General features: G+C 49.3%; 1 protein-coding gene across 1 annotated transcript in view; it reads left to right on the top strand.

The window, feature by feature from the left end:
- The window catches only part of LOC125426375 (alpha-1-antiproteinase-like), a 43,313-nt gene extending 29,248 nt beyond the window's left edge, over positions 1–14,065 (top strand). Inside the window, exons 9-10 of the mRNA XM_048484631.1 lie at positions 10,426–10,573; positions 13,862–14,065. Of these exons, the coding sequence (XP_048340588.1) occupies positions 10,426–10,573; positions 13,862–14,065 (352 nt within the window). The remainder of the gene's footprint in view (positions 1–10,425; positions 10,574–13,861) is intronic.
- Positions 14,066–15,054: the final 989 nt, after the last annotated feature.

Genomic DNA, 15,054 nt, shown 5'->3' with positions numbered 1-15,054 from the left:
GTTAGTCCCAGGTCCAATCCTTACTGGAGCCACCTTAATTTAGCTTGCTGGGGCGGTGGCCCGGCGGTGCCTGCTCTCTCGGCTGGCCAGGTCGCCCAGCCGGGCTGCAGGTCCCTGATCATCACATCAGAGGTATCCCGGGGTCTGAAGGAGGATCTGCAGGTCTGGCTGGCGTTCGCCCGAGGGCTTCAGCGGCGCATTTCCTGCAGCGACCTCCTAGAACCAGCTTGGGTGCAGGGTGCACTCTAGCCCTCCGGTGGTTTTTGGGGTTTTACTTTCAAGGCCGGTGGGCTCCAAGGAGTCTCTGGCCCCAGCCTGGCATTCACAAGAGAGGGTATCACCAGGGATCTCACTTTTTGGAGCTGTTTCCCATCCTGTGGTGCTGATTGCCGTCTGGCCGCGACCTTTGGCAAAATAGAAGAAGTGCTTTTCTGGTGTGATAGCAGGCTGTGGATTTAGGTGTGGTGAATTAGGCAGTAGTCCTCCCAAGTCGAGAAAACTGGTCATCGCTTAGTCCATAATTTAGTTTCTTACCTGTCTCTCTTTTAACATTTCCTTCAAGAAGCTCGTTTGTTCAGGTTTGCAGAATGAAGATTGCCCCAGCCTTCTTATCTAGCCAGCAGGTGGATCTCGTTTTAGAGCCTGGCCCCGGGGTGGAGCTGTTCAGCGACAGTGCTGGCGTCCCTCCTGGAACCTTGGCGAGCAGTCATCCTGGGTGTTTTGAACTTGTTGGCACCAACCACATGCAGGCAATGCGACCCGAGCCGTGGGGCCGTGAAGCCACTTGTGACCACAGGAGGACCTCATGGCAGAGTGGACACGGGCCTCCTCCTCAGTACCTTGTCCGGCTTCATGGGCAGGGGATGCACCCATTACCATGGGGTGCAGCTGGCGAGCACTCGCCTTCTTCTGCAGGAGTCTCGGGTTTCCCAGGCGTTACCAAAACTGTCGTCATGGCGGTGGCGGTTGGCGCGGAGTCAGCCCAGACAGAGAGGGATCTCAAGCCCAGTCACCCGGAGTGCTCGGGCAGTCACTGGGAGGTTTTGCGGCAGGTAATGCGCTTCCGCTATGGCGCTTGCTCTTCACAGCCGCCTTCCACCTGGCCATGGAACTGAACCCGGGGGTGGTAAGCCCCGCTGGGCGTCGGCCTTCCAGCACCCAGCTCTGCAAAGGCACTTGGTCTGTCAGGGGACATGGTCTATGCTTGGCTGGCTCATTCCAAGAAGAACCGTGGGAGGGTCCGCGGTGCATGGGTCACCATGCCAGCCTTGCCAGGCGGCGCCTCCTGCCCCCTTCCTCCCACTCATCAGTGGCTCAGCCAGACCCACGGGTGCGGTGGCATGCTCTTAGTGCATGAGGATGGGTCCCCCTCACACCAGAGTTCCAGTTCCTGGCGGTGTTCCACGGGCATACCGGGCTGGGCTACCAGCCACGGGTGGTCTGCACTTCGTTCAGGATAGGAGCATACGGCCCTTGGTATGGGGATGGCAGGACCCAGAGACATTTGCACCTTGGGCAGGTGGCGGTCCGGGCACCCCAGTATACATTAGCCCACACCTGACTTGTTAATTCTTTCCCACAGTGCCTCAGGGCGCGCAGACTGTCTTCGACAGGTGTGGAGTCGTGGGGCACAACCTGCGTCAACCGTGCGAGAATGCGCCTGCACCTCGGACTGGGGGCGGCACTGCCTTGGACTTCAGCATGCGTGAGGATTGTGTGTGGTTGGGACAGGGGCACATGCTGTGACATGAGCTGGAGCCCAAAGTGTGATTATATCTTTGATCATCCACGCGGACTATTGGTCATCATTTTGGGGGAGGACTCCTGCCAGGTCGGGCCTTGACCTCTGCAGTGTCGCGATAGCGACGCCCGGAGCTTGCCAGGCATCGGCCTGGGAATGACTTTGTTATGGTCGAGGAGATGTTGCAGCGATCCCACACTGGAGGAACCGTGGATCCACTACCGTGGACAGGGCCTGTAGAAAGGTCAACAAGGCGCCAAGGTGAGTCATCTCCTTGGGGGGGGGAAGCGTGGCGGACCACTCCGAAGATCTCCCGGAAAACAGAGACTGCCCGGCGGATAAGCGTCCGCCTGACAATAGAGGTCAGACCACGTCTTCAGTCCATTCCCAGCTCACTCTCCTCTGATAAGCTGAGATAAGGACAGAGCTCAGGCTTGGGAGCTTAGGCGGTGAAGCTGCAAGGGAGAGACGGCTTCGTGGCGGGTTTAGCGATTGTCGCACATCTGGGGAAGAGCGAGCCTTCATTTGAGACTCCCAGGCTTAATGCCCTATTATGGGCAGAAGTGCGGGCAGGCTAGCAGGCGGCAGGCGGGGCGCGACACACCCAGGAAGTGGGGTTAGGTCGGGTCGTGGCTGGCCATGGGCTAACCAGTGCCCGACACACAACAAACAAAGGCAGGAGGGCGGGCTATGTCGCGTAGCCTTGCTTAGCCGATGCCCGCACCTCAGTTTGGGCGGGAAAAGAGGGTGGAAGCAAGGAGTGCATCTCTGGGGCTTCCCTTCCCGCCAGTCCCATATGATATGACTAGCAACAAACAGTTCTTCAAGTACATCAAAAGCAGGAAGCCAGCTAGGGAAGCGGTAGGTCCGTTAGACGATGAAGGAACAAAAGGTGTGCTAAAAGGTGACAGGGAGATTGCAGAGAAGCTGAATGAATTCTTTGCATCTTTCTTCACCCAAGAGGAGGTGAGGAAAATTCCTGCACCTGAACCAAGCTTCTTAGGAGGTGAATCCGAGGAACTAGCGAAGTTAGTGGTAGACAAGGAAGAAGTTCTGGCAGCCATTGATAAACTAAATGCTACCAAATCCCCTGGCCCAGATTGCATTCATCCAAGAGTTCTTAAAGAGCTCAAACGTAGGGAAGTTGCTGATGTTCTCACATTAATATGCAGCTTATCCCTGAAATCAGGCTCCATCCCTGAAGACTGGAAGATGGCCAATGTCACACCAATCTTTAAGAAAGGGTCTAGGGGGGGACCGAAATTACAGGCCAGTCAGTTTGACATCTGTTCCTGGTAAATTAGTATAATCTATCATTAAAGATAAAATTATTAAACATGTAGAAAAGCAAGACCTGCTGAGGAAGAGTCAGCATGGCTTTTGTAGAGAACAAGTCCTGTCTTACAAACTTACTAGAGTTCTTTGAGGGTGTAAACAGACATGTGGATAAGGGGGAACCAGTGGCCATTGTCTACTTGGATTTCCAAAAGGCTTTTGACAAAGTTCCTCACCAGAGACTGTTGAGAAAACTCAGCAATGAAGGGAATAAGAGGGGAAGTCCTCCTATGGATTAAAAACTGGTTGAGGAACAGGAAACAAAGGAGGTGGAGTATAAATGGGAAGTTCTCACAATGGAGAGATGTAAAGGGTAAAGGTGTCCCCAAAGGATCCGTTTTGGGACCAGTGCTCTTTAACTTATTCATAAATGACCTGGGAAGTAGGGGTGGGTAGTGTGGTGGCCAAGTTTGCAGATGTTAAATTATGTAGGGTGGTAAGAACCACAGAAAGATTACTTGAAGAGCTCCAGGTGGACCTTGATGGGGTGGGTGAGTGGGCCTAGAAATAGCTGGAAATGCAGTTCAATGTGAAATGTAAAGTGATGCTGCGTATTAGGGGCAAAAAATCCAAACTTCACATACTGCGCTACAGGGGTCAGTGCTATCAGTCTCACCAGACCAGGAAAGGGATTTGGGCGTCTTAGTTGATAGTTCCCATTAGAATTGTAAACTCAATGCATGGCAGTGAAAAATGGAAACTCTATGCACCAGGATAATTAGGAAAGGAATTGAGAATGAAACTGCAAAGGTTGTCATGCCCTTATATAAAGCCGTGGAGTCACGGCACATGGAGTGCTATGTTCCAGTTCTAGGTAAGCCACATCTCAAAAAGGATATCCCGAGAAGAGATAGAAAAAAGTGCAGAGAAGAACAGCGAGGATGATTGAAGGATTAGATCACCTTCCTTATGAGGAGAGGCTGCAGCGTTTGGGACTCTTTAGTTTGGAGGCGTCTGAGGGGGGGGATATGATTGAAGTCTATAAAATTATGCATGGGGTAGAAAATGTTGACAGAGAGAATTTTTTCTCTCTTTCTCACAATAATACTAGAACCAAGGGGGCATTCATTGAAAATGCTGGGAAGGTGGGACTAATAAAAGGAAACGCTTCGCTATACGCCACGTGTGCAGTGTTTGGAATATGCTGCCACAGGAGGTGGTGATGGCCACTAACCTGGATAACGAAAGACTTGGACAGATTTATGGAGGAGAAGTCAATCTATAACAATCTTGATCCTCCTTGATCTCAGATTGCTAATGCCTTAGCAGACCAGGTGCTCAGGAGCAGCAGCAGCAGAAGGCCATTGCTTTCACATCCTGCATGTGAGCTCCCAAAGGCACCTGGTGGGCCACTGCGAGTAGCAGAATGCTGGACTAGATGGACTCTGGTCTGATCCAGCAGGCTAGTTCTTATGTTCTTATGTTCTTATGATGGGATGGGATGTGCGACCCGTTTGCCGCCCAGCTCTTGTGTACATAGTTATTGCTGTTATGTTTGATATTTTAATAAACGGGCTGCGGCCCATTCCTTTTCCAGCCTGTCGTCGTGGTGTATTTATTGTGCAAGCAAGTCTCACCATCTGCAGCAAAGGTATTTTTGACTTTCCTTAAGAACATTCAACCTTACCACAACCTGGAACCAACATGGGAAGCCAACTGGTTCTTTTCCAGTTCTCTTCAGCCAAACCAACAGGATTTCTGCAGGAGCATTCTGCCTGGCTGATTCCGCATGGGCCAAAAACAGCAGTGTGAAAATGGTGTGAAAATGGTGTGAAAGGGTTTAAAACAGTGTAAAAGGGTTTATACTGTTTTCACATCATTTTCACACTGCTGTTTTTGGCCCATGCGAAATCAGCCTCTGAGTCCTGAGTGGTGTATGCTCTTTTCAGGCTTGCTGCTTTAATGGAGAGCAAGTTGACAAGGTGGTGCTACCACCTTCTGAAGGTACAGAGGAAAGATAGCGCACATCTGTGGACCTTGACCACAGAGGCTGCTAGCTTAATCAGTCATAAAATACTGAACATTAACATAAGCAATGTTTTTTCAGTTCATTTACTGGACAGAAAGGCAAAACATTGGACCGTCCAGTTCAAAACTGGCTACCTGGCTACCCTGAGGCATAAAATGTCCTCGACACACCTTTTTCTCACTCACACAGAGTGCCTACCACTCTCTAAAACCTCTCTAGAGTTCAGGTTTATAAGGAGGTCAGGCCATTACACATGGCTATCCTTTTTGCCTCTGTTAAAATATATGGACAACCAAGGCCATTTCATCTCTCAGGTCCTCTCTTTCACTTAGAAAGAAATCAACAGATAGAATTGGATGCAGTAAATTTCTTGGGGAACTTTATTTTATTATTTATTTATTTTATTGGACTTTTATACCGCCCATCCCCGAAGGGCTCTGGGCAGTGCACAATATATAAGGATACAATATGTCATGTCTCAAGAAACAGGAGTCGGAGGAACAAAACATAGTACTTTATTCCATAGCTGCTACTCACACATAGCCTAAAATCACTCTGCAGCTGTGCTCAATATAACACACTTACTGATTACCAATTACAGTGCAACAGCTGCAGACTCTTAAAACAATACAATACATTACACAATATAAAAGCAAGTAGACAATTAAGAGCAGCAATAAAAGTTTACAAAACTGTAATTCTAATTATATAAAAGCTCAATGGGTTAAAAAAAGGTCTAACATTCTGCAATAATACAAACAATCCTCCCCTTTCAGAAAGGGAGCGCATGGTGAGTCTCAGTTGGTGACATTGCATGCCCAGGTGTCGGGGGCCATAGCGTCACTAGCGGCTGGATCCCTCCAAAGGCCCGGGCGAACAGCTCCGTCATTACAGGAAGCGCCTGTGGAACTCCCCAAGGTCCCGCAAGGCCCGGACAGCTGGGGGGAGAGCGTTCCACCAGGCTGGGGCCAGAGCCGTAAAGGCCCTGGCCCGTGTGGAGGCCAGCCGCATCACCGCAGGGCCAGGGACCACCAGTAGATTGGCCTCCCACGATCGGAGAGGTCGCATAGGGACATATGGGATGATGCGCGGTCTCGAAGATACGATGGTCCCAGGCCGCTGTATGGCCTTTAAAGGTCAACACCAGCACCTTTTTTTTTGAAGATGATCCAGAACTCCACTGGAAGCCAGTGCAGCTGACGTAGTATAGGCTGGATGTGTTCCCAGGTGGCTTATTCTCTGTCAGCAAACGTCGCTGCATGCTGGACCAGTTTCACCTCCGGATCAAACGCAAGGGAAGGCCCGCGCAGAGCGAAGTTACAATAGTCTAATTCCGGAGATGACCGTTGCATGGATCACTGGAGGTTAAGTCCGCTCAGGAGAGGGAGGGAGCCAGTCGCCGGTTTTACGGAGATGGAAAAAGGTAGCCTGGGTTGTAAGCAATACCTGGGTCTCCATTGATAGAGACCAATCCAGGCGGCCCCCCAGGTTGCGATCGGAGGGGGTCGGCGCCAATGTGATCTCCTCCCACACCGGCGGTTGGAAAGTCCCGCCACACGCGCCAAGCCAGAGGATCTCCGTCTTCGATGGGTTCAGTTTTTTAACCTGCTCTGTCGCGAATAGAACCAGCGAATCGCTTCTCCAAACAGTGCTGTAGAGCTGTAGTAGCGGTTGCTCCCTCCATCAACAGAATGAGCTGCGTGTCATCAGCGCACTGATGGCAAAATTAGGCCAAAACTCCGCACCAGCTGAGCAAGGGGTCGCGATATAGATGCCATTAAATGTAGCGGGGACAGTAACGCCCCGGGTACGCCGCGACTGAAGCGGGCACTGGAGGTCTGGTCCTCGCGACTTCACTTTGCTGATTCCGGCCCCGGAGAAACGAGAGGTTATCCATTGAAGGACAGTGCCCCGCACTGAGGCGGCCGGGCGGTGGGCCAGAAGGTCGTGGACGACCACATCAAGCGCCGCGGTGAGATCTAACAACACCAGCAGCGCCGATCCGCCTCGGTCATTGAATATCGGATGCGGTTCTGTAGACGGCGAATAAATTGGTCTTCACCTGGCTCCAGCAACGGAAGCTGGACTGGAAGGGGTCAAAAGCCGATGGGGCGTCATCCAGAAAGCCTTGAAGCCGTTCCAACACCACTCTCTCAATTATCCTGTCTCATTAGAAACGAAAAGACTCGAAACTAGGGCAGTAATTGGCCAGATCTCCTGTAATCATTGAACATAGATGGTCTTTTTTTGCAGAAGAGTGGGTGCATCCACTGCCTCCTTCAACCCATCCGGAAAGATTCCTTGCTCAAGGGAACCATTGATTATACTCAACAGATGGGGTCAGAAATTCACTGCAGGTTTTACATCTACAAGCCAGGACGGGCAACGGATCCAGAGGAATAGGTAGTAGGTCTAACAGCAGCTAAGGCTCTGTCAACAGCTGCTTCAGAGAGCAGGAACCGGGTCAGAGAAGGACCCCTAAGATGGCAAGGGAGTCTCCACCGCTAATTGTAGCAAACGTGGATGGAAGCATCGTGTATGAGCCATCGCGATCTTATCCGCAAAAAAGCTCATAAATGCCTCACAGCTAATACTCAATTCTGAGAATTGTAAAGATCTCTCCGAGGTCAGTGATCGAATTATGCTTTAAACAATTGTGCTGGGCGACTAGCGGATCGCCGAGAGTGAGGGTGAAGAAGGCCTCACCTCCTTCTTTATCTTTGCCTGTATATCTCATAGGCTTTCATAAGCGTCCTATAGGATGTTCACACGAGCCTCATCGCGAGATTCACACTCGCTCAAGACGCCTAAGCCTCCGCTTCATATGGCTTAGCTTCTCTGTGTACCATGAAGCTACCGGGAGCCGGGCTTAGAGGGCGCCGGGGAGCAAACCACTTCCGAGCGGTATCAGAGAAGTCGGGAGTTCCAATCTTCCACCTGCTCATCGAAAGTGCGTGCCAGCGGGTTCAGGGTCCCGTAGAGCTGCTCAGGAAACCAAGTGGATCCATGAGTCTCCATGGGCGGTAACAGCCCGCCGCCTAGACGGGGGTGGTGTGGCAAGTCCACCTGGACCTTTCAGGGCATAATGGTCGGACCATGGCACTCTATCAATAGAGGATACCGACCAGTGTTTTTATCCCCCTCGCACCGAAGATCAGATCCCAGCGTGCAGTTCACCGCGGGCCAGAATTTATCAGGGGAGAGGCCTAGCGCCGCCATGGATGACACCAGGTCCGGTGGTCGCTGCAACATGAGTATGGCAGCGGCATGGACGCTGAAGTCCCCTTGGTGAATGATGAGTCTGGGGAACCACAACGCTTCAGTCCGCCTCACCACCTCAAAACAGCAGCCGTGGTAGGCTGTCTCCCGGCTGCGCTAGGCGACCGGTAACACTAGGAGCAACAGCGCAACCTCTCCGGAAAATCAACCACTCCAGGCCCATTAATAACTCCATAAATCGGTGACTGGACGTTCTAAAGGGGATAGACTCACGGATGAACAATGCCAATCACCGCCCCGAGTTCGCGGATCGGTGATATCACGCCTTAAAACTGGCTAATTCGCCTGTTAAGGCGACGGTCGTCTTTTTGCACCTTCGCGCACCCAGGTTTCGGTGATGCACGCCAGGTCCACCTGCTGGGCTCCAATAAAATCTTGAAGCACCATGGTCTTATTATTGATGGAGTACAGTGTACTTTGCTGGAGTACAGTGTACTTTGCTGGAGTACAGTGTACAGTGTACTTTGATGGAGTACTTTGCTTCAGGGGGTTTAATTCTATGGGACCCAAAAAGGGTAGGGCCCATCTCCCACTGCCCCTTGAAGCAAAGTTCCCCAAACCTGGATGGTATCATGTAGAGACACTCCTGAAGATACCCTGAAAGCTTTGTGGGTTTACCATGAGAAATATGCACTCCACAGCCATCCCACAGAAATTCCCCATTGACAGCAATGCAGCTAAGTCACTGCAGAACAAAGATTCTTGTGCAAATTTCTGGGGGTGCCTGCAGGGGGCACATTTGTAGATGTATCAGTACCAAAATTTCAGGGTATCAATAGGAGACTGTCCTGATGATACCCTCGAAGTTTGGTGCAGTGTGGTTTAGGGGGGGGCAAAGTTATGCATCCTCAAAAGGGTAGCCCTCATCGCCTTTGTTCCTATTAGAAAGAATGGGGATAGGGGCACTCCTTTTGGGGGTCCATAACTTTGCCCCCCCCCAAACTAAACTGCACCAAACTTGGGGGGTATCATCAGGACAGTCTCTTGATGATACCCTGAAATATTGGTGCCGATATGTTTAGAAATGCGCCCCCTGCAGACCGAAACGTGAAAAAATCACCAAAAAATAAAAACGCAATTCGGCTGGTGATCGGAATCCCATGGATTCGGATCTGATAGGATTTGGCCAGCTCAGATTCGGACCCTGCTCGAATCCAGATTCGGACTGTCCGAATCTACAACCCTACGTGATGATCTTGAGTCTATCCCCTAGATTTGGAGATGACAATCAGGCTTGAGAGGCTTCTCAAACCAGACAAAGCCCCAGCTGGGTCTATCATCACAGAGAACTACAGTTTCTTCAACTCAACATCCGATATCAATTTTTATAGTTTACTAATTTCACTGATTTTGGTGCTTACACTCATTGGCCCTTTCCACACGGCGGTGGAAACGCAGCGTGCAAACAGCCCCGCAGATCTGCCGCACTGGAGAGGCGACTCCATCCGGTCCGTCACCTCCACTGACCTGCCTGTCCAGCGTCGCTCTGGAGGGCTGCAGGGACCTGCCCACACTGCCCTCCAACCTCCAGGGGTCGGAGGGTAGCATGGGCGGGCCTCTGCTGCCCTCCAGAGCGGCGCTGGACAGGCAGGTCAGTGGAGGCGATGGGAAAAGCGGCGGCCTGCCAGTGTAGTTTGCACCACACTGGCAGGAAGATGCCACTTTTCAAAAACTGCGCTGGATGAGCAAGGTTTAAAGCAGCAGCTTCATGCCACTCCAGGGCAGCCAGGATGAACACTTTTTTGCCGTCCCTGCGGCGCTCTATTCTGCCCGTGTGGAAAGGGTCATTGTCTCACAGAATATACTATAAGAGATCTGATCTTGTTCTACTGTTGGTGACTTGTAAATAACATTTTAAAAAGAAGACGTGATCACTATTGCTCCACAACATTGTTCCTCAAATGAGTCTCTGATGCCATTAAAAGGCAGAAAATAAAGCAATAAGCCATCAAAGAAACCAGAATACACTGGGCACAAACAAATCACAAGAATAAAAGGTCTAAATTATGCACTTTTTAATTGTATGCATCTCAGACAATTGAAATATTTGGTCCTGAACATCCTTTTTTGTGTGCTTTTCTCTTTGTTTGCTATGAACTAGTAAAATACGTTTGTATATTCCAAAATTTTCCATTTCTGGAACCTATGATGTCAAAGATTTAATGCAGAGACTGGGTGTGAAGGATGTCTTTAGTGATGATGCTGATCTATCTGGGATTACTGGAGAACCCAACGTGAAGGTTTCCAAAGTAAGTATGTGAATGGTTTGAAGCTGAATTTGCTGTATCTTTTCCCTTTAAATGATGGTTTTTAATGTTTCATGGAGAATGTCCAGGGGTTTTACTATAACAAGTGGCAAACTAACCACACAGCATCTAATTGAAATAGCTGATTAGACAAAAGCAATAACATTTTAGAAGGAGGGGATAAAGCCAGAATGTATCAATGTGTTGTACTTGTCTTGACCAGATTCTATGTGGAATATCTAATACAATTTTTCCACACTTGCTACAAGTAGTCTCATGCAGTCTAACTGCAATGTAGCAGTTAGAGCTCAGTCTGGCCACTCATAGCCTGTTACAGGATGCTTTTCAATCCTAACGAAAGGACGGAAGGTTTGCTACCAGCTGCCCATTACAAAAATCTGCTTATTAGCCACACTACAAATTGAAGTCCTGGGTACGCTTAAATCTCCTGTGGCACCCAAACACTGCAGCAGAGGTGATTTTTCTACCCATGCTGTAGAATGAGGTAACAACATCCTTGGATGACAGGAAGGACAGTTAGTACCTTGAGTTGCAGGGGGTAGACCCTGTGGATGAATGCTCCCTTGAGAAAAATTCCCTTCAAGGGAGATACCAACGGAGCCAGCATCTTTCTGTGTTTGGTTGCTACTTGCAGAGAATTTTTGATTCAGAGAAATATTAAGGAACTGATCTTCCCCCGGCAATCTGAATTGCAACATTCCATTTTATTTTAGGTAATACCATCTTCCTTAGCCACATACATATATACACACATACGCACATAAGTATAGTTTGGTTAGATACAAGCCATTATCTCTGATCCCTAAACAGTCATGTAAATAGGGTTTCCAACTCCAGATTGGGAAGTTACTGGTGATTTGGGGGTGGACATTGGAGAAAACAGGATTGGGAGGGGGACTTCAGCAGGATGAAGTGCCAGACAGTCCATCCTCCAAAGCAGTCATTTTCTCCAGCTTAACAGATTAGCTCAAATTCCAGAAGATCTCCTGGCCCCACCTGGAGGTTGACTTCTTTTGGTAATCTCTCTGGTAAGCGATACCTTAGCATTATAAGCAGAGTGCACAGAGGCAAAGCATAGAAGAGCATCCCCAAGCATGCATGTGTGCATTGGCAAAAAGAAAAGTCGGAGTCATTATGTAGTTTTTACCTAATAAGAGGAGTCTTAATTAGTGAACTCCATTAAGGATAGAAAAGTGGAGAGATAGGTTCTCTATTCTCATCTATCTTGCTAGATCATGATGGATGCAGTCTACATCCCTCTACACCAGTGGCAAAGCTATAATGGAGACATCCAGGGACGTTTGACCCAGGCACACCCCAGTTAAGTCACGTGGGGGGCGCAAAATCACCGTCCACACCCTCCCCCTTCCCCCTTGGCCCAGCCCCACCCCAACAGACTGCTCCCGACAGAGCTGGCTGATGGAGCAGTCTGTTGGGGACTGCTCCGCCTCCAGCAGAGCTGGCTGAAAGAGCAGTCTGTTGGGGAGGGGCCAGGCCAAGGATGGAAGGAGGCCCAGCCCTGCTAGGCTGCCTGAGACCACCCCAGCACCAAAGGTAAGTGGGGTGTGGGGGAGGAAGCATGGCCTGGCCCGGCAGAAGCCCTCCCTCCCTCCTCCCCCACCCCAAAAGCCCAGCCAGCCTGCTCTGCCCATGGATCACAGGATCCATGGGCAGACCCAGCATTCCTTGCCGCCCCTCCCCCCGCCCCCTATCCCCTTTGAAATTACCTGGTGCAAAAAAATTGTTTGGTCATGGTGGGGAAGGGTGATTGCCTGGGGGGGGGGGCAAAACTCAAATTCTGCCCTGGGCTCCATTCTACCTAGCTACACCTCTGCTCTATACACATGGTGTAAGATGGAGAGTGAGGGTAAGAATGGAGGAGACGAGGAGAAGAAGCAGGAGGGAAGGAAGTTCCTGAGAGTAGCAATCTACACATCAAAGGGATAGTGTCAGCCTGACAGAGAAACGGTGTCAGTCTCTTGATCCTCTCTGGCTATCTGATTTACTGGTAAGCCCATCAGCACATTCAGGTCAGGAGAAAGAACTCCATGTGATTATGCATGGTCCTAGTTTAGTTTCATTTTTCTCGCCAATGGTGCTGCGTACGAGCAAACTGTCGTGTTTTTCTGACATTCTGTTTGGCTGCAGGCGGCAAACCGGTACGTCTCCCACGGTGTTTGTATAAGAATAGGAGCAGTGCAGTTTTTTTTATAAAGAACACCCGATCTATTGTTTTTTTAAAGTCACAGGATAAGGGAAATCTCATGGGGCTGGTTCGAGTCAGACCCGGAATTCATACGAAAGTCATGTTCGCAGTGGCATGTTTCACCTTCTTGCCCCAGGATATATGGACCATGGGGAAAACACCTTTGACTCGCTTCTCCAAATGTGCTCTACACTTTTCTGTGGCTGATTTACTGTGACAGTTACTAATTGATGAGGAGGCAACCTGCCTTTACAGGAAGATGATCTGCACAAGTCAGGCAACATCTTTTTTAACAGTGTGGAAATCGGAGCAAGTTTCTTTAAAAAGGCATAGAAGCAAAAACGGGTTGAAAAGTTAGCAACCCATTTTTTCAAAAGTACTTTGAGGAGTGCAAAAGCTTACCTTGACTTGAGGAAAAAGAAATCTTGCCTCTCCTACCCCACAAGGGAGGACAACAGGGAGGAAGGGGTAGCAGAATAGCTGCTTCCTCCTCCTCCTCTTCTGAGCATTTCCCCTGCCGCCAGCCTCTGCTCAGAGAGGCAACTGTTGGCACATCTCCACCTCCACCACCCTCAGCAGTTTGACTCATGGGGCATCCAGATCTGTGTGCCTGCCCAGCTGTGGCAGCTGAGGGCCTGCCACAATTGCCTCAGAGGCTCTGAGCATGCCTGCCACAACCTACTTCCATCCCTCTTTGTATGGCAAATAGGGGTGGGTCAACACATGAAAAGCAGTGAGAGCACATGAGAATCAGGACTTGGAAGATTCCCAAGAAGAGGTGCTGGTACTCAGTACCAGTGAATACCTTGAAAGAAGACTGTCACTGGTTTCTCAGCTCTCTCTCTTCATCTGCATTTGGTCTGCATCATGTACTCTTCTCCCCTCTTCATTCTCATACAGGTCAGCCCACTTTCCTTGGTATTTCCGTGGAAGAAAGAGATGACCATATCCTGATAGGTGTAGATGCATTGCATGCTGCCCATTTCCTAGAAAGAAGAAAAAAATGTAACAAGGTCTATCTGTGTTGTATTCATATCAAACAAAATCTTCTTTTTTCCTTGCAGGCTGTTCACAAGGCCGTGTTGGATGTTCACGAGGGAGGCACCGAGGCAGCAGCAGTCCCAGTTATAGAGTCTGAATTAGATTCTGATCAAGTCCCTCCTACTCCCACCTTCAAATTTGATAGACCATTCTTAGTAGCAATTGGTAATAAGCCACTAAAGCACTTTACCTTCATGGCAAGAGTTATTGATCCAACTGCCAAATAAATCTTATATGAGAACCCAGAAGCATACAATTGCTCCTTTCTGGTTGATTTCCCCTTCTTTGTTGTAAACAAAAGGCAGCCTTTGCGAATTCATTTTCTCTCAGACTGTAATTCCCTGGTCCACTGTCTGCTCTCTGACACCCATTCCAACCCCTGGTTTTCCAAAATTGAAGAAAAAAATTGCCTCTATCGGACTGTCAGTGGATTCACTTTGCCCTTTGTCCTATTCAGAAGCTTATAGGAAATTAAAAGGTCAACTATTGGATAGAGAGTTCTCTACCCTAATCACACTTGTAGCCAAGAAAAGCGTGCTCCCACCTGTCCTTTTCTCCCCCATTTGAACGGGGCCACTTGCCACACTACCTGTATTGCACTTAATAAACCCTGTTCAAAGGAGAGGCCACCAATGTCTTTCGCCAGGTTTAATGTTATGCCTTCCTGCCTTGTTACATGCTTGCAGATTTAATAAACAGAGAAAGGGCTAAAAGATTGTGCCCATGCTTAGCGATAAAGCTCAGTTGAATCTCCTGGCCCACCACCAAGTGCACTTCACTGTCTCAGATTCAAGGAAATCGGATCCAAGTATGTGAATCTCACTCCTTTACATTTACCCGATCTCCCCGATTTAATTAGATTACACTACTTGTTGGACAACCCTGATCCTTCTCTCTGTATGATAGTGGCAGACTTTCTCCTGGAAATTACTAAATGCCAGTAGATTTCCTTCGTCCTAACACGTATATCCTGTATTGTATATGCTTTTTAATCTGTTTTTATTATTGTTGTACTGCTGTCTATGCCAATAAAGGCTTGCTGTTCGAAAAGGCAGCCTTGCATTTCCCTGAGAGTCTTCCTGTATTTCCTAGGTCCTTCTCCATTGTTCCAAGAGCTACCATTTTAGATGCTCTTTGCTTCTCTGCGTAAGCCACAGACCTCCACCTTTATGAGAAATGAGTGTATCTTTCTGCACCAGCTGGAGACAGCAGGAAT

This window comes from Sphaerodactylus townsendi, linkage group LG02, assembly GCF_021028975.2.
Source record: "Sphaerodactylus townsendi isolate TG3544 linkage group LG02, MPM_Stown_v2.3, whole genome shotgun sequence".
NCBI lineage: Eukaryota > Metazoa > Chordata > Lepidosauria > Squamata > Sphaerodactylidae > Sphaerodactylus > Sphaerodactylus townsendi.
This window is presented reverse-complemented; position numbering and strand designations above follow the sequence as displayed.